The following is a 23,409-nucleotide window of genomic DNA, read 5'->3' as shown; positions in this document are numbered from 1 at the left end:
TTTAGTGGGTAAGCATTAGCCTCTAGTGGGTGAGCATTAGTCTCTAGTAAGTATTAGCCTCTAGTGGGTAAGCATTAGCCTCTAGTAAGTAAGCATTAGCCTCTAGTAAGTAAGCATTAGCCTCTAGTGTGTGAGCATTAGCCTCTAGTAAGTAAGCATTAGCCTCTAGTAAGTAAGCATTAGCCTCTAGTGGGTAAGCATTAGCCTCTAGTGGGTGAGCATTAGCCTCTAGTAAGTAAGCATTAGCCTCTAGTGGGTGAGCATTAGCCTCTAGTAAGTAAGCATTAGCCTCTAGTAAGTAAACATTAGCCTCTAGTGGGTAAGCATTAGCCTCTAGTGGGTGAGCATTAGCCTCTAGTAAGTATTAGCCTCTAGTGGGTAAGCATTAGCCTCAAGTAAGGAAGCATTAGCCTCTAATGGGTAAGCATTAGCCTCTAGTGGGTGAGCATTAGCCTCTAGTGAGTAAGCATTAGCCTCTAGTAAGTAAGCATTAGCCTCTTGAGGGGCCAGGCCATGGAATGTGCGGCCAATAGTGTGCCGGCCATGAAATGCTCGGAGGGTCCAGACTGTGCCATGGGATGTGATTTGTCAGTAGTGTTTGTTTGGGGGTGTGGCTATAAAGTGGGCATGGCCAAGAAAATGTGACTGTGCTACTACGGTTGCAACCTCTGCCGGCTTTCTTAGTTGAATAGGGGGCGGGGTGATGTCATGGGGCGGGGCCAAGACTTCACAGGGGCGGTTTTTCTAATTTGGGAAACTGGGCAGGAGGTTTGGTGTGGGCAGCCCTTCCAAAACCCGGACAGGTGGCAACCCTACGTGCTACCCGGGCCCCTGGGGGTGAGGCTCTCTGGGGGGGCCCCGGGTACCCCAGCATGACGCTTATTCCTCCTGCTTTGCATGTCGATGTCTCCCCAAGCCAAATGCTTATTTTCCTCCCATTTTCTGGCCATACATGTGTGTGGGGCCCCTGTAAGGGCTGAGCCCCCTCCGGCCACGGCCTCCCACCCCATCTGTGGCTCCAACATGGGCAGTCAGATATGTAGTGGGGGCTCCATCCCCCCTTCCTTCTGCCGCATACACAGGGCCCCAGGAACACAAACACACAGTAACTACATTTCATCCACTCCCCTCGTGTGTGCAACACAAACAGCCCGGGGCCAGTTCATAGAAATAGTTATAATGATAATTAATGAGCTAATAAGCCACTCAGGTCATTGGGGCAGTGGGGTTTCCCTTCAGTTGTTTCATTGTGTCATAATGGCAAGAAAAAGTCACAGTCTGGAGAGAATACATTCTCACATACAGTAAGGGATAATGTACCCCCTACTGTAAATGATAAGGATATTAGCAGTCACTGAGGGGTTCTGTGCCCATATAAAGGCACAAGGCTGCAGGCTGAGTTATACAGGGAACTCTGAGTATCACTCATGTATTATAAGGGATAATGTACCCCCTACTGTAAATGATAAGGATATTAGCAGTCACTGAGGGGTTCTGTGCCCATATAAAGGCACAAGGCTGCAGGCTGAGTTATACAGGGAACTCTGAGTATCACTCATGTATTATAAGGGATAATGTACCCCCTACTGTAAATGATAAGGATATTAGCAGTCACTGAGGGGTTCTGTGCCCATATAAAGGCACAAGGCTGCAGGCTGAGTTATACAGGGAACTCTGAGTATCACTCATGTATTATAAGGGATAATGTACCCCCTACTGTAAATGATAAGGATATTAGCAGTCACTGAGGGGTTCTGTGCCCCCCATATAAAGGCACAAGGCTGCAGGCTGAGTTATACAGGGAACTCTGAGTATCACTCATGTATTATAAGGAATAATGTACCCCCTACTGTAAATGATAAGGATATTAGCAGTCACTGAGGGGTTCTGTGCCCATATAAAGGCACAAGGCTGCAGGCTGAGTTATACAGGGAACTCTGAGTATCACTCATGTATTATAAGGGATAATGTACCCCCTACTGTAAATGATAAGGATATTAGCAGTCACTGAGGGGTTCTGTGCCCCTCATATAAAGGCACAAGGCTGCAGGCTGAGTTATACAGGGAACTCTGAGTATCACTCATGTATTATAAGGGATAATGTACCCCCTACTGTAAATGATAAGGATATTAGCAGCCACTGAGGGGTTCTGTGACCAATATACCAGGGCACATACAGCAGGATATGACTACAGACACGTAAGATCTTCAGCAACAGGATCAGTTCCAGATAAAAGAATTCAGAATCGCTAGCCCCACAGAACGCCATTTTGTTTTTCTATAACGCAGTTTTATTCGTTGCTGTAAACACGACAGGCTGGAGAGGGCCCTCCCGCCGGGGCCGCTGTTTACATGACGCATTTCATATTGAATTAGAAAAAATAAGCACATTTGTGAATCTCAATACATACAGTACTGCAATACCCGCAATAGCGCATCTCACCACACACGGGACAAAATGGGGTTTATTTTATATATTGACTTCATCTTCCGGCTTAAAAATAATCTCACACCCTGTGTCGTATTATAGTACAATTTAATATCATTGTCCGGGGGGGGGAGGGGAGAGGAAAAAAAACATTCCCTAGAATAAAAATCATACTCGGTGTTGGTCCTTTTACCTTATTTTGTTAGAGAAGAAAGAAATTGTTCTCAGAAAACGTCTCATGAAAAGCCTACAGCGTCGGGGGGAACCGAGAGGACGGGCTTATCATTAAATCCAAAGCATCTGGGTTATTAACATGTAGAAATTGTCTAAGGAGCCACGGGAGGAAAAAGGCCTGACTTTCACTTTGAATCACACAAGCGTTTCGGAAAAGTTTCAAAAAAACGCGTCGCGGCAACAGGCTCCTCCCTCTTTGTCATTCAAAAGAACGATAACGTCGTATTCGCACCCGTTTCCCCCAAGAAAAGTAGAAAATAAGGGTTTCATGACATTGTTGTTTGCATTTATCTACATACTACTGTCCGATCATTCAACGGTGATCCGGTTTCAGTCCGGGTTCCGAGCTCTGGGTTCCGCCATCGGCCGCTGTCCGTTATCCATTGGCAAAAAACAGAAAGCCATTGTTCTAGGCAGTCCAACGACTCGAGGTTAAGTCTGGCTTAAACGGCGCCGGAAAGTCGCGTTGGAATTTGGTAGAGACGTCGTGATTAATGCAACCGGAAAAAAAAAATCGTTTTCATATACAAGAAAAGAAACAAGAAGGTATTTAAGGTTAATGTGACCTAAACCAAAATGGAGAAATGAGAAATAAAAGAAATGTTCCTCCTATGAGCCGTATTGTGAGGGTACTAGATGGTACAACCCGACCCTTTCACACCAACGTCTGAAGGAATAGGGAAAGGAGAAGGCAGCTTCCGACTCCGGCCAACGTGTAGAGAGGGGAAGGACAACTGGAGACCTCGGACTTGATTTGATTGGATCCGTGTAAAAAAGGCTCCTCCCCAGAGACCTACACAACAGGAGAAGATAATAATGGTGTTATTTGGTATTATAGAACCTGAAAATGTTCAATTCTTTTATTTCTGACCAAACATCTCCTTTGGCGTCAAAATAAGCAAAGCTTGGAATACAGGACAAACCAGCTGATTGGTTCCTCTGTGTAATGCAGTAGTTCCAATCAGATCTGAGTTTTGGTCCACCATGTTTTTTGCTGAATCAGCCAATGATCTGCTCATTCAGCTATTGGCTATGTCTGTACACAGATTCAATGTCGTGGCACAATAAATGGTGGCTGGATCAATGATAGTTTTGAAAGTCCATGGGGGTCATTTATGAAGACCCCAGAGAGAAGTGGAAGAGCACTAAAGGGAGCAAATGTCTCCCCCACAGGGAGCTCTGTATTCATGGACTTGCCTGTAGGTCTCTGGGCATCATTAAGGATTCATTTATAATGGAAAACAAAGTGCAAACTGCAAAAACATGATGGACTACACCCATTTTTTTTGCATTTTGCACCCAGATATGCACATAGTAGATGACCCCTTAGATCCTATGGCCCACTGTGCCTATTGCTAAATCATCCAATGATCTGCTCATTCCGCTATTGGCTATGTCTGTACACAGATTCAATGTCGTGGCACAATAAATGGTGGCTGGATCAATGATAGTTTTGAAAGTCCATGGGGGTCATTTATGAAGACCCCAGAGAGAAGTGGAAGAGCACTAAAGGGAGCAAATGTCTCCCCCACAGGGAGCTCTGTATTCATGGACTTGCCTGTAGGTCTCTGGGCATCATTAAGGATTCATTTATAATGGAAAACAAAGTGCAAACTGCAAAAACATGATGGACTACACCCATTTTTTTTGCATTTTGCACCCAGATATGCACATAGTAGATGACCCCTTAGATCCTATGGCCCACCGTGTCTATTGCTAAATCATCCAATGATCTGCTCATTCCGCTATTGGCTATGTCTGTACACAGATTCAATGTCATGGCACAATAAATGGTGGTGGGATCAATGATAGTTTTGAAAGTCCATAGGGGTCATTTATGAAGACCCCAGAGAGAAGTAGAAGAACACTAAAGGGAGCAAATGTCTCCTCCACAGGGGAGCTCTGTATTCATGGGATTTCCTGTAGGTCTCTGGGCATCATTATGGATTCATTTATGAAGGAAAACAAAGTGCAAGCTGCAAAAACATGGTGGACTACACCTAATTATTTTGCACCCAGATATGCACATCGTAGATGACCCTTTAGATTCTATGGCCCACCGTGTCTATTGCTAAATCAGCCAATGATCTGCTCATTCAGCTATTGGCTATGTCTGTACACAGATTCAATGTCGTGGCCCAATATATGGTGGCTGGATCAATGATAGTTTTGAAAGTCCATGGGAGTCATTTATGAAGACCCCCAGGGAGAAGTAGAAAGCACTAAAGGGAGCAAATGTCTCCTCCACAGGGAGCTCTGTATTCATGGGCTTGCCTGTAGGTCTCTGGGCATCATTATGGATTCATTTATAGTAGAAAACAAAGTGCAAGCTGCAAAAAACATGGTGGACTACACCCATTTTTTTTTTGCATTTTGCACCCAGATATGCACATTGTACATGACCCCTTAATCCTATGGGCCACCGTGCCTATTGCTAAATCAGCCAATGATCTGCTCGTTCAGCTATTGGCTATGTCTGTACACAGATTAAATGTTGTGGCACAATAAATGGTGGCGGGATCAATGATAGTTTTGAAAGTCCATGGGGGTCATTTATGAAGACCCCAGAGAGAAGTGGAAGAGCACTAAAGGAAGCAAATGTCTCCTCCACAGGGAGCTCTGTATTCATGGGATTGCCTGTAGGTCTCTGGGCATCATTATGGATTCATTTATGAAGGAAAACAAAAAAAATGGAAGACTATACCCATTTTTTTTTTGCATTTTGCACCCCGATTTGCACATCGTAGATGACCCCTTAGATCCTATGGCCCACCGTGTCTATTGCTAAATCAGCCAATGATCTGCTCATTCAGCTATTGGCTATGTCTGTACACAGATTCAATGTCGTGGCCCAATATATGGTAGCGGGATCAATGATAGTTTTGAAAGTCCATGGGAGTCATTTATGAAGACCCCCAGGGAGAAGTAGAAAGCACTAAAGGGAGCAAATGTCTCCCCCACAGGGAGCTCTGTATTCATGGGATTGCCTGTAGGTCTGTGGGCATCATTATGAATTCATTTATAAAGGAAAATGGAAGACTACACCCATTTTTTTGCATTTTGCAACCAGATGACCCCTTAGATCCTATGGCCCACCGTGTCTATTGCTAAATCAGCCAATGATCTGCTCGTTCAGCTATTGGCTATGTCTGTACACAGATTCAATGTCATGGCACAATAAATGGTGGCTGGATCAATGATAGTTTTGAAAGTCCATGGGGGTCATTAATGAAGACCCCAGAGAGAAGTGGAAGAGCACTAAAGGGAGCAAATATCTCCCCCAGAGGGAGCTCTGTATTCATGGGCTTTCCTGTAGGTCTCTGGGCATCATTATGGATTCATTTATAAAGGAAAATGGAAGACTATACCCATTTTTTTTGCATTTTGCACCCTGATTTGCACATCGTAGATGACCCCTTAGATCCTATGGCCCACCATGTCTGTTGCTAAGTCATCCAATGAAAATCTATGTGCCCTAAGACTGTTGGATACTGTTGGACCCCAGGCCCTCAGCGCTGCTAATAAATCCAACCTTAGTAAACAGGTTGAGCAGATATGATGGCTGACCTACCTTGGTTGGCTGAATCTGGACAAAGATAGTCTCCTCCAGCATGGGGATGGAATTGTTTGTATGAACCTCCTCCTTAAACGCTGGCGTCGTTGAGGCAACAGAGGGATTTGACACTGGATTCAAGTTTGTCCCATTGCCAAAGGCGTGAATAGCATTTTCTAGGATAATAAACAAAAAGCCATTATTGATTATACGAATCATTAATACAAATAACAGGGGGGCTTTGTTTGGCAGCCAGAGGTCCAAAAAGAAACAACTTTCTAAAGTCCAATAGAACTTGCTTGAGGGCGAGGCATAAGGACAAAGCAGCATTCTGTTCCTAACGAGCACTTGCCAGCCGGCAGGAAAAGCCGCTTGTACGGGAACTCCATCAGATGTTCAGATTGGGAAACAGAATGCTCAGAGCTCGCCCTTGATTGCCAGGGCCATTATAGAGGCCAACGACTGCATCAAGAAGGCAAATTCCGCTCATTAATCTTCCCGAGCTCCAGAAGTTGGAACTGGAACGTTGTGGCTGATACACGGCTGCTGTGTTTCTCTTCTGCTCTGGTCCAAACTTTCCCTTCCTCATACTCAATGGGATGGGGGAGAGACTGGAGCTGAGTGGTGAGTATAGGCTCAATGGGATGGGGGAGAGACTGGAGCTGAGTGGTGAGTATAGGCTCAATGGGATGGGGGAGAGACTGGAGCTGTGGGGTGAGTATAGACTCAATGGGATGGGGGAGAGACTGGAGCTGAGTGGTGAGTATAGGCTCAATGGGCTGGGGGAAAGGCTGGGCTGTGGGTGAGTATAGACTCAATGGGATGGTGGAGAGACTGGAGCTGAGTGGTGAGTATAGGACTCAATGGGATGGGGGAGAGACTGGAGCTGAGTGGTGAGTATAGACTCAATGGGATGGGGGAGAGACTGGAGTTGAGTGGTGAGTATAGACTCAATGGGATGGGGGAGAGACTGGAGCTGTGGGGTGAGTATAGACTCAATGGGATGGGGGAGAGACTGGAGCTGAGTGGTGAGTATAGGCTCAATGGGATGGGGGAGAACTGGAGCTGTGGGGTGAGTATAGACTCAATGGATGGGGGAGAGACTGGAGCTGGTGTGAGTAGGCTCAATGGGATGGGGGAAAGGCTAGCTGTGGGGTGAGTATAGACTCAATGGGATGGGGGAGAGACTGGAGTTGAGTGGTGAGTATAGACTCAATGGGATGGGGGAGAGACTGGAGCTGAGTGGTGAGTATAGACTCAATGGGATGGGGGAAGGCTGGAGCTGAGTGGTGAGTATAGACTCAATGGGATGGGGGAGAGACTGGAGCTGAGTGGTGAGTATAGACTCAATGGGATGGGGGAGAGACTGGAGCTGAGTGGTGAGTATAGACTCAATGGGATGGGGGAGAGACTGGAGCTGAGTGGTGAGTATAGACTCAATGGGATGAGTATAGATTCAATGGGATGGGGGAGAGACTGGAGCTGAGTGGTGAGTATAGACTCAATGGATGGGGGAGAGACTGGAGTTGAGTGGTGAGTATAGACTCAATGGATGGGGGAGAGACTGGAGCTGAGTGGTGAGTATAGACTCAATGGGATGGGGGGGAAAGGCTGGAGCTGAGTGGTGAGTATAGACTCAATGGATGGGGGAGAGACTGGAGCTGAGTGGTGAGTATAGACTCAATGGGATGGGGAAAGGCTGGGGCTGTGGGTGAGTATAGACTCATGGGGGAGAGACTGGAGCTGAGTGGTGAGTATAGACTCAATGGGATGGGGAGAATGTGAGTATAGACTCAATGGGATGGGGGAGAGACTGGAGTTGAGTGGTGAGTATAGACTCAATGGGATGGGGGAAGGCTTGGAGCTGAGTGGTGAGTATAGACTCAATGGGATGGGGGAATAGGCTGGAGCTGTGGGGTGAGTATGACTCAATGGGATGGGGGAAAGGCTGGAGCTGAGTGGTGATGTATAGACTCAATGGGATGGGGGAAAGGGCTGGAGCTGTGGGGTGAGTATAACCATGGATAAGGGAAAGGCTGGAGCTGTAGGGGGTGAGTAAGACTCAATGGGATGGGGGGAAAGGCCTGGAGCTGTGGGGGTGGAGTTATAACTCAATGGGATGGGGGAAAGGCTAGAGCTGAGTGGGTGGAGTATAGACTCAATGGGATGGGGGAGACGACTGGAGCTGAGTGGTGAGTATAGGACTTCAATGGGATGGGGGAGAGGCTGGAGCTGGAAGTGGTGAGTATAGACTCAATGGGATGGGGGAAAGGCTGGAGCCTGTGGGGGTGAGTATAGACTCAATGGGATGGGGGAAAGGCTGGAGCTGGAAGTGGTGAGTATAGACTCAATGGGATGGGGGAAAGGCTGGAGCTGTGGGGTGAGTATAGACTCAATGGGATGGGGGAAAGGCTGGAGCTGAGTGGTGAGTATAGACTCAATGGGATGGGGGAGAGACTGGAGTTGAGTGGTGAGTATAGACTCAATGGGATGGGGGAGAGGCTGGAGCTGAGTGGTGAGTATAGACTCAATGGGATGGGGGAGAGACTGGAGTTGAGTGGTGAGTATAGACTCAATGGGATGGGGGAAAGGCTGGAGCTGTGGGGTGAGTATAGACTCAATGGGATGGGGGAGAGACTGGAGTTGAGTGGTGAGTATAGACTCAATGGGATGAGGGAGAGGCTGGAGCTGAGTGGTGAGTATAGACTCAATGGGATGGGGGAGTGGCGAGTATAGACTCAATGGGATGGGGGAAAGGCTGGAGCTGAGTGGTGAGTATAGACTCAATGGGATGGGGGAGAGGCTGGAGCTGTGGGGTGAGTATAGACTCAATGGGATGGGGGAAAGCCTGGAGCTGTGGGGTGAGTATAGACTCAATGGGATGGGGGAAAGGCTGGAGCTGAGTGGTGAGTATAGACTCAATGGGATGGGGAAAGGCTGGAGCTGAGTGGTGAGTATAGACTCAATGGGATGGGGGAGAGGCTGGAGCTGAGTGGTGAGTATAGACTCCTGGGCCCGTTAGGACAGCCCTTCACTCCCAATATAAAACAACATTCAGCCTTATGGCGGCCTCGCCCTGTGCCCCGCACTGCATTGCAGCTCATTTTATCTCTTTTTGTTACAAAATACAATAAATTCATTCCTTTTTCCTATCATCATTTTATTGATTCTCTTCAAACCCCTCAGAAAATGCCTTTTAAAGCGGCGCTTACAGCACAGACTTTTAGCATTGTATTTTTGATAAATATTTGATAAATCATAAAGTCTGCTGATGAAATAAAACGTAAAACGTTTATGTGGGGAAAAAAAGATGAAAGAAAAAATAAATTAAAAAAACAACATTCAAAATACATTATATATTGTGTGGTTTGGAGTTTTTGTACCTGTACTAAAAAATAATAAAATAATTCTAAAAAGATTTATATTGTGTTTATTGGGAAATTTTTGTACAGGTACGGGACCTTTTATCCAGAAACCCATTATTCAGAGAGTTCAGAATTACTGGAAGGCCATCTCCCATAGACTCCATTATAAGCAAATAATTCTAATTTTTAAAAATGATTTCCTTTTCTCTGTAATAATAAAACAGTACCTGTACTTGATCCCAACTAAGATATAATTACCCCTTATTGGGGGCAGAACAGCCCTATTGGGTTTATTTAATGGTTAAATGATTCCCTTTTCTCTGTAATAATAAAACAGTACCTGTACTTGATCCCAACTAAGATATAATTACCCCTTATTGGGGCAGAACAGCCCTATTGGGTTTATTTAATGGTTAAATGATTCCCTTTTCTCTGTAATAATAAAACAGTACCTGTACTTGATCCCAACTAAGATATAATTACCCCTTATTGGGGGCAGAACAGCCCTATTGGGTTTATTTCATGGTTAAATGATTCCCTTTTCTCTGTAATAATAAAACAGTACCTGTACTTGATCCCAACTAAGATATAATTACCCCTTATTGGGGCAGAACAGCCCTATTGGGTTTATTTCATGGTTAAATGATTCCCTTTTCTCTGTAATAATAAAACAGTACCTGTACTTGATCCCAACTAAGATATAATTACCCCTTATTGGGGGCAGAACAGCCCTATTGGGGTTATTTCATGGTTACATGGTGCTTCTGACCAGCTTGGTGCCATCATGGGCGGCCCCCCAGTTGGACAGCCATATTGAGGTTGAGCAGGCCTCCCGAGGGCCCCAAACACATAGACACGTGGAAATATTTGTGCTGAATTCCCAGTACTTACGGAGACAGATGTTATTTGTGAAAAGGTGGAGAAAGTTCTCACACTCCTCCTGTCGGTTGCCGCTGGTATTACACGTGCACCAAGGGGAGACGCTGGACGAGGAGTTGTCTACATAATTTGGGGTGATTGCGCTGCCTGGAAACAGAAAGGCACATATTATTGATCAGCAATAGGAAATCCCATACTTGGCTCTGATCTCAAGTAAGTGACCCTTAATTAGTTACTGGGCTACAGTTTCCATTGAAATAACAACTAAATTAATGAAGGGGAACCCATGAACCAGATGTTTGTCCTTCCAAAAACATTAACTTGTTATCCGATCATATAATAGGAGGGTCTGAGGTTCTTCTTCTAACTTCTCTTCAGAACGAACATCTGCCCAACAGTGTTGTATATAGAACATTATCCTACTCTTTATGAATAGGAACCCACTATATATATGGTTCTGGGTGTCTCTTTGCTGCTTTGTAGGTTACAAAAATCATCAAAAAAATCAAAAAACATCCAGTGATCTTCCAAAGCTAGAGACTGGGATCCATATTCAAACAACAGTGAAAATAAATCGGCACCAAATTCACTAATCATATTCACTAATCGACCCTTGGGAATATCAGCAACAGGTCCAGTCACTAATTAGCAAATTAGCACCTAAGTAGCAAAGCCCATAGATGGGGAGTCACCAGGTTATAGTCTGTATATTTCACTCTGCATCAGATGGACTTTACATGGTTTTTTCCCTTTTATTATATAAAAATGGGTGGATAGTTTCTCCAATGCCCAATGCCTCTCCTGTATGCCCAACACCCCGGTAATAACCCGAATAACCCACAAAAGTTCATCGGGAAACCAGCGCAGAGGAAGAAGGAGGTGTATAAGGGACCATAGAGTGTTTGGAAGTAGCCACCGTGTTGTACAAATAGGTCTGTGGTGCTTCTGAGAAGCTTGGTGCCATCATGGGCAGCCCCACAGTTGGACAGCCATATTTAGGTTGAGCAGGCCCCCCAAGGGCCCCAAACACATAGACACAAAAGTTAATCGGGAAACCAGCGCAGAGGAAGAAGGAGGTGTATGAGGGACCATAGAGTTTTTGGAAGACTGTTGGTAGAAAGCCAACGTGTTCCATTGACCAGACTGCCGTTCCAAACCAGAGACAATGCCATTTGTGTCTCTAACATCATTTCTTGCTTCCGTTATCATGAGCCCCCCCCCCCCTCGGATAACTGCACGGTATAAGCACAGAGCTGCTCACGTTACACAACTTCATTATTTCAGTGAAATTATTGGATGGTGTCCAGAAAGTTCCCTTCTTGAACAATTAATTTCCACCCTGATAGAGCGCAGCCGGATAATAAAACATCTGCAGGTGTGAGAAGCTCAATAGTAATGACTTTTATAAATCTATCCATCAGGCGGCGCGGCAATCTGCCGAAGCTTACTCTACTGGGCCCGACGGCACACAAACGGGCGCCCCAACAGAATGAAATAATTGAGTCGTTGTTCAAATCAAATAATTGCATCCAGCAGACTTGATACAGAGAGGATGGCAAACAAAACATCTTAGCAGGCCAGATGCCAATTTAGCCCCCGGGGGGAATACAAAAGCTCCCCCGAGCCCCCTAAAGTGTTAGTTGGAAAATTCCTCGGATCATTTTTATCTCTATCCATCTGTTTATCTGTCGATGTCTCAGTCCCACTGTCACCCACACCATCTCAGGTGGCATTTTCCATCCTACTTTGCAAGGAATATGGGACAATACGGTGCACAATTGGGGAGTGGAAAACATGAACATTATAGGGGGTATAATACAATCTGATGTTTGGGGGTGCATCATAGGCCGACCCTACATGGGAGTAGCAATTTTTTTAAAAAATTGGGGCACAGTTGTACTTGCTGGCACGGCCACAACCCAGTAATAATTAGGACCCTCTGGGGAAAGGGCCTACTAACTTAGTATGGGGCCCCATGAAGACGTGAAGATGAGCCCAGAGCAATATAATGGTAGCCAGACTGTGTGTGGCCCCTCATATGCCCTCCATCTGTTTGACCTGTGGGCTGATTGGTCAGAGAATGTATCATATCAGCTTGTCTATGGCCGCCATTAGCTAATAAATGTTGTGATAGTTATGTATGTATGTATATGTGTATTTATACTTATGTACGCAGCGCTGTACAGTAGAATACATTAATACAAACAGGGGGTTATTAAGATAATAATAGATAAATACAAAGTATAACAATAAATACAGATAAATACAAGGTACAGTTGTAATAAATTAAGAGTCAAAGACACAATAGGATGAAGGTCCCTGCCCCGTAGAGCTTACAATCTATATTAAACATAATTAGGGATAGCAGTAAGAATTAGGGATGCACCCAATGCACTATTTTTGGATTCGGCCAAACCCCAAATCCTTCGTAAAAGATTTGGGCGAATACCAAACCGAATCTGAATCTTATGATGATGCCTGATTAGGAAAGAGGGTATGGTAGTTAGGGCTAATGGGGAATGGGTGTGGTCAGTTGGCAATGGGATAAATGATTGGGCAACAAGCAATGTGGTGAATGTATATGGGCAATAAGATGCACAACTGGGCAATGGGACGAAGGATAAGCAGATACAGGCAATGCAATTGGGTTCCAATGTGAGGAACAGTGTGATGACGGCACAGACTTTATGTATATAGTAAGGATTCGGATTCGGTTTGGCCATGAGCGAGAATTTGGCCGAATCCGTCTGAAAAAGGCCAAATCCCAAACCGAATCCTGGATCCACTGTATCCCTAGTAAGAATGATGCCTGATTAGGAGAGAGGGTATGCTCACTATTATTACTATTGTACTATTGTAGTTATATTTACCATACCACCATCCCTATCCAACAATATGAGAAACTTTATAGAGCAGTGGCCAATACTGGGCAGTAGGAAACCCTTAGTTAGGGTAGGGCTCAGTGCCTAGTTAGGGCTAATGGGGAATGGGGGTGGTCAGTTGGCAATGGGATAAATGGTTGGGCAATAACCAATGTGGCGAACGTATATGGGCAACAAGATGCACAATTGGGCTAAGTGGGCAATGGGACGATGGATGGGGTTCCAATGTGACGATGGCACAGACTTGTATAAAGTGCGTAGGTGCCCCGGCGCCATCCCTGGAGACTGGGATTAAAGCAAATTTATAAAATGACTGTAAAGGAGGTTAATAAGTGATTATACGTGAATATCATCCTGCTGACAAGTTGCCTTTTTTTGGCCAAAGTAAAGCCGGATTTATTGTCCCCGGTGGGACCGAACCCTGAGTGATGTATTACCCAGTCAGATCCCATTAATCTCGCCCCATTAATCACACCCAGACCTCTCACATCTGGCTTCCCCCAAACCCACGCGGGTAAGAAAATTCCTGAAATATGAAACGCCGATTCCCTACTATTCGCCAACTATAACTCACACTCTCGCTCCGTTTGGGGAGGGTTTTTACGACAAACAAAATGGGATAAAAATGCGAAGGCAAAACATGATCGATATCCTTTCGGGAAAGGACAAATGTTGCCGGTCGGGTTTAAGATGTAAAATAGTTATTTTTATACAAGCGCGTGATTAGTTTAGGCTGAAAATGCTAAGGAATAATGTGATTACTCCCAATCCGAGCGGCTGAAATGTTACACTTATATAAGGATCTGACTTAAAGGCTTTGGCATTAAATCTAATTGAATTAGCGATCGATAGCGGCCGCTCCGGCTTCGCCTGTTGGAGGCCAAGGTGCCAAGGAATGTATTTATTCTTTCTTGTTTTATAATAAATACATGAAATATTTCCTCGGCCTCGGAAACTGGATTTGTATTGTATTTGTGCATAGGGAAAGCGCCTTCTGCCTGTAGCTCTGCCAACTGTGCGCTACTCTGGCGACTCCAGCGCGGTTTTAGCCCCGGCGCCGTATTGCCCGCAGCATCAGGGGAAATATATAAAGTGCAATGAACAAACGTGGGCTTTTCCCTACTTTTTAACCAAAGGCAAAAGGCACATTCACTTCACTATATCTTAGTTGGGATCAAGTACAGGTACTGTTTTATTATTACAGAGAAAAGGGAATCATTTAACCATTAAATAAACCCAATAGGGCTGTTCTGCCCCAATAAGGGGTAATTATATCTTAGTTGGGATCAAGTACAGGTACTGTTTTATTATTACAGAGAAAAGGGAATCATTTAACCATTAAATAAACCCAATAGGGCTGTTCTGCCCCAATAAGGGGTAATTATATCTTAGTTGGGATCAAGTACAGGTACTGTTTTATTATTACAGAGAAAAGGGAATCATTTAACCATTAAATAAACCCAATAGGGCTGTTCTGCCCCCAATAAGGGGTAATTATATCTTAGTTGGGATCAAGTACAGGTACTGTTTTATTATTACAGAGAAAAGGGAATCATTTAACCATTAAATAAACCCAATAGGGCTGTTCTGCCCCCAATAAGGGGTAATTATATCTTAGTTGGGATCAAGTACAGGTACTGTTTTATTATTACAGAGAAAAGGGAATCATTTAACCATTAAATAAACCCAATAGGGCTGTTCTGCCCCCCAATAAGGGGTAATTATATCTTAGTTGGGATCAAGTACAGGTATTGTTTTATTATTACAGAGAAAAGGGAATCATTTAACCATGAAATAAACCCAATAGGGCTGTTCTGCCCCAATAAGGGGTAATTATATCTTAGTTGGGATCAAGTACAGGTACTGTTTTATTATTACAGAGAAAAGGGAATCATTTAACCATTAAATAAACCCAATAGGGCTGTTCTGCCCCAATAAGGGGTAATTATATCTTAGTTGGGATCAAGTACAGGTACTGTTTTATTATTACAGAGAAAAGGGAATCATTTAACCATGAAATAAACCCAATAGGGCTGTTCTGCCCCAATAAGGGGTAATTATATCTTAGTTGGGATCAAGTACAGGTACTGTTTTATTATTACAGAGAAAATGGAATCATTTAACCATTAAATAAACCCAATAGGGCTGTTCTGCCCCAATAAGGGGTAATTATATCTTAGTTGGGATAAAGTACAAGGTGCGGTTTTATTATTACATAGAAAAAGGAAATTATTATTAAAAATGTGAATTATTTTATTGAAATGGAGTCTATGGGAGATGACCTTTCCGTAATTCTGAACTTTCTGGATAATTGGTTTCCGGATAAGGGGTCCGATACCTGTACCTAATGAAAGTGGTTTTAGAGCAAGATGTGAATGAGCCCATATTAGGGATCATCTACAGCCTCCCGGGCAGTGTGTAAAGTGCTAAAAACAGTTTCAATGAGGCCATTTTTGCACTTTGCAGTCTCCTGTCCCCCTGACTCTCGGGGGGTCTCGGAGACCTGTGACTATCCCCTTAAATAGAGAGAACTGGGTCCCTTGGAGCTCTATCCAAGAGCAGCCGGCCAGGGTGGCACTTTGGTAGCGCCGTGAAATGCCGTTCCTTGCAGAGAAGAAGAATTTAATATGTGGTTAAGCAAATGTCAGTCATGTATGAGAATGGTGGGGAGGCAACAAAGGCTGGTTCCATAAGGAGCTGTGGCGGAAGCTGGAGACACCCTGGTTGGCTTAATGGATCATTTAGAAAGATGTATGAGGTCCCCCACCCCAAGACTGATGTTCATCCAATGAGCTGCCAGGCTAAGGGGGTATTGTTATTGAGGTGGGAAGGCAACTAGGGTTAAGCAGAAACAGCAACCACTATGGGCATATAGGCACTCAGGCACTTTGTGACCCCTGTGGAGATTCCTGAATGCCTAGATACCCATAGTGGTTGCTATACTCATGAAATAAGGAGTGATAATAATTTTTATAAATGGTGAGACGTGGAGACTCATCTCAGCCAAATGTCCAAACTAAACTTGCCCTTGATGTATCCGTGCCGGTTCTGTGCACAGACCAAGGGCAGTTCATCAAGAACAGGGAATGGATGCAATGGATGGCGCACATTAAGGCAATTCAAGGTACTTGCTCCTCCATGTGGTTCCCAATGCATCCATACTGCCCCCTACTGGTACTGGGAAGTCCTGACGCTACCCCTACCCTGGCCTTGGCAGGTTGTGCCAATAGCGCACCAGATTTGTGCCCAGGGAATTGAATGCCATTCTAAACTGCCATTTTGAATGGGTCATACCCATTATTTTCCAGGAGAGCAAGTCTGTTTTCTGTCAAAATGAGTGAAAAACGTATGGGTTTTACAGAGCCAAGTCTTCCTGACGCTCAATCTCCAGTGTTGGACTGGTTCTTATAGGGCCACCAGGGACACCACGGACCCACTTTCAGATATAGATCGTACCGAATGGTATTGGTATTTATTAGGTCCCACAGAGGAGATAAGGAAAGGCTCAAGGGAATTGCCCTAGGCTGGGGTCACTATAGGCCGAGCCCAACAGGAGATATTCTGCTACTCTCATTGGCCAGTCGGGCCCTGACAATCTCTATATCTAACAGTTTACAGTGAGGTTGTGATGGTAACAAGGCAGCCCATAGTCTTCCTGCTATCAGTCATTCTAGCCCTTAGGGTAGAACAAAGTGATTATTTAGCACAGGTCAGACTAAAGCTCCCCATCCTTACTTTACTGCCTGGGGGGCCAAGACCCCTTGCAAATGTCAATAATAAGACTGGGTTTGATGGATAATCCCATAAAATGACAAATTAAATATCGGGGCTATTTGCTCTCATTTATCAGGGGTTGTTCACCTTTACAATAACGTTTAGTATCATGTAGAGAATGTTATTATGATACAATTTGCAACTGGTCTTCATTCTTTATTATTTGCGGCTTTTGAATTATTTAGCTTTTTGTTCAGCAGCTTTCCTGATTGGAATTTCAGCTGCTATCTGGTTGCTACGGTCTAATTTAACCTAGCGACCAGGCAAGGATTTTAAAGAGAGACAGGAATATGAATAGAGGAGTAATAAAGTAGCAATAATAGTAGCAGAACAATAGATTATTGGCTTCGGGGGTCAGTGACCCCCATTTGAAAAGTGCAAAGATTTAGAAGGCGAAGGCAAATAATTAAAAAACTATACAAAATGAAGACCAATTGAAAAGTTGCTAAGAATAGGTAATTCTATAACATACTAAAAGTTAACCCTTCAAAGGAGAACTGCTGTTGCCATAGAGCTAAAGCCCCAATCGGTGAGTGCAAATCACTGGTGATGCCACCATCTTGGTGGAGGATGCAGAAACGTTGGTCCCTTGTATCAAATGAAATAAAGTTGCAGGGATAACCGTATCCCTTTAATGGGGTGTTTGCTTCACCCCCCGAGCCAAGCTGAGATGCTGATCTGTATGAAATATTATTTTAATTGAGTGCTCGTTCCCAGGGGCAGGCTGGGAAATATAACGAGGCGCTCCGGCCTCGAATTAACATGAAATTTCACTTTGCTCCATGCCAGGTAATTAGCTCTATTCCCCCCCCCCCCCCAGTGCCGTGTCACAAGCAATAAGCCCCCCTCCCAATACAAACTCCCCTTCTTCTATTACATAAACGCCGAGCGCGTGGAGCCTTTTGATTTAGTCCCAGGCTGGTTATAAGCCGCCGGCATCAAACTGGATTAGAATCTGTCCTGTAGGTAATTTCCAGCTCGTCAGCCCAGGAGGTTGGATTTCCCCAGCTGCCAAACTCTGCTCATCTGAATAGATGGAAATAGAGGGACATAAAGGGGCAGTTTGCAAGTCTATTGCCATTGTAACCTAAGGGTAAAAAAATGTGCTAGTCCCGCCCATCTGTCCCACTTCCTGTTGCCTCCTTTCCCAGGCTGTGAAGAGGGGCCGGCGGCACTGTAGGAACCAATAAGCAGCTAGGCTGACCTGGCAGGAAACTGAAGCTTGTCTGTGCTTGTGTGACTGAAGGTCTGTGATTGGCTATTCCCCTCTTAATGTGTTTAGGGCGCCCCTAGCTCATATTAAGCTCCATGTGCCCCTATGGGCCCAGCCCTACATCTCCACCAACAACAATAAGAGAACTAGTGTAAAATTTGCCAAGGTTGATCTATTAAACCCCCCCAACTGCCTCACCAGCGAATACAGGAAATGACACCAGTGAATACAGGAAATGGCACCAGCGAATACAGGAAATGACACCAGCGAATACCGGAAATGACATCAGTGAATACAGGAAATGACATCAGTGATTACCAGAAATTACACCAACAAATACCGTAAATAACATCAGCCAAAACTGGAAATGACACCAGCGAACACCGGAAATGACATCAGCGAACACCGGAAATGACACCAGCGAACACCGGAAATGACACCAGCGAATACCGGAAATGACACCAGCGAATACAGGAAATGACACCAGCGAATACTGGAAATGACACCAGCGAATACAGGAAATGACATCCGCGATCCACGGAAATTACACCAACGAATACTGGACATGACACCGGCAAATACAGGAAATGACACCAGCGATCACCGGAAATGACACCAGCGATCACTGGAAATGACACCAGCAATCACTGGAAATGACACCAGTGATCACTGGAAATGACACCAGCGAATACCGGAAATGACACCAGCGAATACAAGAAATTACACCAGCGAATACAAGAAATGACACCAGCGAATACAAGAAATTACACCAGCGAATACAAGAAATTACACCAGCGAATACAAGAAATTACACCAGTTAATACCGGAAATAACACCAGTGAACACCGGCGACTGTGCTCGATTTGCTACAAAACATACGCGCAGTTGCAAGCATTTGGGCAATTCAGAAGCAATTATGGTTGGTTCAGCCAATTATATCATGGAAATTTCTGCAATGGTGCCAGAATTTTAGGAAAAATGGTGCTGCCACCTTTGCTTCCACAGTCAAACAGCGGTCCATCCAGTCCCTTTATTGCACCCCCCATTGTAAAGGAGCTTGGGTCTAACTGGGCCGGCGGGACATTGGGAGAAAACCTGGTGGGTTCTGACCCAGGCTCGCTCCCCACAAGGACCAGTGGTCAAAAGTTTTTAGGAGGAAGCGGAAGTGCACGGTACAGGGTGCAATGGGCGAGCGGTGTGCTTAGCGGGCAGATACGGAGGGGAATTGGGCCCCATGTTCTCCAATAAGTCATTAGCAATAAGTAATAGCATCCAGCAGGGTATAACAGAATTAAACAGGTTATTTCACAGAATGAATCAGCGACAGACTGGGCTATGAGTTTGGCATTAGGAGCCAAGGCCCGAGGTGGCACCGTACCTATAATTCCCGTGTACGCCAGCAGGCAGGCTGCATAATTCTCCCGGGCACAGCCAGTGGCAGACTGGAGAGACGGCTGGCAGTTGAACTGGAATTCAGCAAAGCGGGACCTGCGTGGAATAAAGAAGCTGTGATATACAGTCCTGCAGTACGGCGTCCCCTGCAGAGCCGCCACGGTGTGTGGCGCACAGAGGAGCCGCTTAAATCAAACCCTCTCCTACCCTCCTGTAATTACTGGGATGAGGAAACGGCTCCCTGCCTCTATCTCCGGCACAAGATACATTGCCCCCCGAGTAGGCACGTGGCGCACAAAGCCCTGCGTCCCTTTAGAGAGCCATGTATCACGCTGTGCGGCAAGATGCAAAGGCCGAGGAAAAAAGGCTAATGGCGACAGCGGTATTTATGGCACGCAGACGCGGTGCCGGGATATACAGATGTAGCCATTAGACAAATTTACTGCCGGTCATAAAAAATATGAAAATATCACCGTGTTATTAGTGAGCGTTTTATGGTAACCTTTACTTGCAGTGTGGGATCGGACCTGGGTAGCCAATCGGCCGCCTCTGCTGTAGTAACACCGGCCCCTCAGCAGCGGCTGGAGAGACTACGAGCCTCCATAATGCCGAGAGAAGCCTTTGGGAGAGGGATCCCCACTGCCGGGGCCAAGGTTGCCCACTTTGGCTTTATTATACATATATATAATGCCAAGAACCCTGTATATGATATCCTTATAAAGGGTGCTTGGTGATGTCATCAGTTATAATCGGTGCTTAGTGATGTCATTTCTGTCACGTGAAAGTAGCGTATTATAATCATTATAATAAAAAAAAGTAAAATATAAGGATATAAGTCAACTTGGAGTTCCATGACCTGTATAAAAGCACTTGGCCAAATCATGGAACTTTTTGGTGACTGATAATATCCCTATATGTTACAATAGGGGGTCCTTTATTCACTATATATTATAAGGAACTCCTCGGGGACTTATAATATCCCTATATGTTACAATAGGGGGTACTTTATTCACTATATATTATAAGGAACTCCTCGGGGGATGTTACGGGGCTTATAATATCCCTATATGTTACAATAGGGGGTACTTTATTCACTATATATTATAAGGAATGACTTATAATATCCCTATATGTTACAATAGGGGGTACTTTATTCACTATATATTATAAGGAACTCCTCGGGGCTTATAATATCCCTATATGTTACAATAGGGGGTACTTTATTCACTATATATTATAAGGAACTCCTCGGGGACTTATAATATCCTATATGTTACAATAGGGGGCACTTTATTCACTATATATTATAAGGAACTCCTCGGGGGCTTATAATATCCCTATATGTTACAATAGGGGGCACTTTATTCACTATATATTATAAGGAACTCCTCGGGCTTATAATATCCCTATATGTTACAATAGGGGGTACTTTATTCACTATATATTATAAGGAACTCCTCGGGCTTATAATATCCGGGGGGGGCTTATAATATCCCTATATGTTACAATAGGGGGCACTTTATTCACTATATATTATAAGGAATCCTCGGGGGCTTATAATATCCCTATATGTTACAATAGGGGGTTATTCACTATATATTTAAGGAATATTGAGGGGGCTTATAATATCCCTATATGTTACAATAGGGGGCACTTTATTCACTATATATTATAAGGAACTCCTCGGGGGCTTATAATATCCCTATATGTTAAATAGGGGGTACTTTATTCACTATATATTATAAGGAACTCCTCGGGGGCTTATAATATCCCTATATGTTACAATAGGGGGCACTTTATTCACTATATATTATAAGGAACTCCTCGGGGGCTTATAATATCCCTATATGTTACAATAGGGGGCACTTTATTCACTATATATTATAAGGAACCCCTCGGGGGCTTATAATATCCCTATATGTTACAATAGGGGGCACTTTATTCACTATATATTATAAGGAACTCCTCGGGGGCTTATAATATCCTTATATGTTACAATAGGGGTACGTTATTCACTATATATACCTGCAGATGAAGTTCCCTTTGCAGGTCTCCAGTGGAGTCAGGCAGTTTGGTTTCTCCTTGGATTCATAGGAGCAGGCTGGGACGATGGTTTGGCGCCTCCGCTCGGCGCAGGCCGTGTCCTCGCAGGGGCAAAACAGGAGCTCGTTAGTGTACTCGGCCGGAACGCGGTCGAAGAATTTCCTCAGAGCCTTGTGGCACTTGGAGCGGTTGCACTGCTCAGTCCGAGACACGTGGCGAATGCACGACGAGACGTAATCGGTCCGTAGCTTCTGGCAGGTCTCGTCCACGTTACAGGCCTTGGCCGCGTCCAGGCAGCGGTTGACTTGGGTCACTTCATTCTCAGAACCTGTATGAGGGGATCAAGAAGTCAGAATGTGGGAGCAACAACTGGCGCATTTAGGGGTATATTTATCATGCTGTGTAAAAAGTGGAGTAAAACATTACCAGTGATGTTGCTCATAGCAGCCAATCAGATGCTTTGCTTCAGTTTTCTAACTGTTGAAATCTACTTGCTGATTGGTTGCCCTGAACAGTATGGTAAATATACCCCTTAGGGTTGCCACCTTTCTCTTTGAGGTGGTGATGCGGCATCTGGGGCAGATGCCATTAGGGGCGTGGCTATGATGCATTGATCAGTGATTGGCTGATCGCCAAATCATTCAAGGGGAGTCCAGTCCTGATTTCCTAATTGGAAAAACCATGAATCGGCGATGACCACATTATAGCCCCGCCTCTGTGACACCAACAGTCACGGCTCCGCCCAGTGACATCACATCCCTTCCCGGAGTTATGCCAGTCGAAAGGTGGAAACTCTACACATTGCACTTTCTGGGCTGCCAACCAACCCCAGGCCTAAATGATGAAATAAGGTTTCAAAAGGCCGTGGGTGGGTCATTACCCCCCTATGACATGGGGTTGGTTGATCTAGGGTTGGCAACTTTTGCCAGACTTAACTCTGAATGGAGGGCAGAGACGTGGCGTCACGTGGGCAAGGAGGATTGGGAGGCTGGGCAGAATAGGGAGACTTGGGAGGCTGGGCAAAATAGGGAGGCATGGGAGGCTTGGCAGAACAGGGAGGCTTGGCAGAACAGGGAGGCTGGGCAGAACAGGGAGGCTGGGCAGAATAGGGAGGCTGGGCAGAATATGGAGGCTTGGGAGGCTGGGCAGAATAGGGAGGCTGGGCAGAATATGGAGGCTTGCGAGGCTGGGCAGTATAGGGAGGCTTGGGAGGCTGGGCAGAATAGGGGGGCTTGGGAGGCTGGGCAGAATAGGGAGGCTGGGCAGAATAGGGAGACTTTGGAGCCTGGGCAGAATAGGGAGGCTGGGAGGTTAGTGTTACTGGGTAGGCTAGGGAGGCTGTGCTGGAAGAGTCCTGGATGAGTCCTGCCTGGTTTTCCCAATCGAGCAAGCAGTTTTGACCAGATAGAAAACCAAGCTGCCCGGGCCAAAACAGTACAGGTGGCACCCCAACCCTGTCTGCGCAGGATGCACCCCTAGTTACCCATCCTAGTTACCCACTGGATTTCTGCAAGCTGGACACCCCCACATACATGCTAGGAAAGCATCTGTGCCTTCTCTCCAAAGGGGCTTCTCTCTCTGATATTGGGGCCCCTGTGTGTACAACCCCCCAATATGAGAGCCGGAGAGATGTTATAGGAGTCAGG

General features: G+C 45.2%; 1 protein-coding gene across 1 annotated transcript in view; it reads right to left on the bottom strand.

Moving 5' to 3' along the window:
• Positions 1 to 2,268: 2,268 nt before the first annotated feature.
• Positions 2,269 to 23,409, bottom strand: part of gfra4 (GDNF family receptor alpha 4) — a 223,610-nt gene continuing 202,469 nt past the window's right edge. Inside the window, exons 5-9 of the mRNA XM_002936367.4 lie at positions 21,746 to 22,091; positions 19,707 to 19,816; positions 10,472 to 10,606; positions 6,234 to 6,391; positions 2,269 to 3,455 (exon numbers count right to left, since the gene is read on the bottom strand). Coding sequence (XP_002936413.1) covers positions 3,318 to 3,455; positions 6,234 to 6,391; positions 10,472 to 10,606; positions 19,707 to 19,816; positions 21,746 to 22,091 — 887 coding nt within the window. The 3' untranslated portion in view covers positions 2,269 to 3,317. The remainder of the gene's footprint in view (positions 3,456 to 6,233; positions 6,392 to 10,471; positions 10,607 to 19,706; positions 19,817 to 21,745; positions 22,092 to 23,409) is intronic.

Source organism: Xenopus tropicalis, chromosome 1 (assembly GCF_000004195.4).
Source record: "Xenopus tropicalis strain Nigerian chromosome 1, UCB_Xtro_10.0, whole genome shotgun sequence".
NCBI lineage: Eukaryota > Metazoa > Chordata > Amphibia > Anura > Pipidae > Xenopus > Xenopus tropicalis.
The sequence above is the reverse complement of the archived record's forward strand: the minus strand, read 5'-3'. Positions and strand labels throughout refer to the sequence as shown.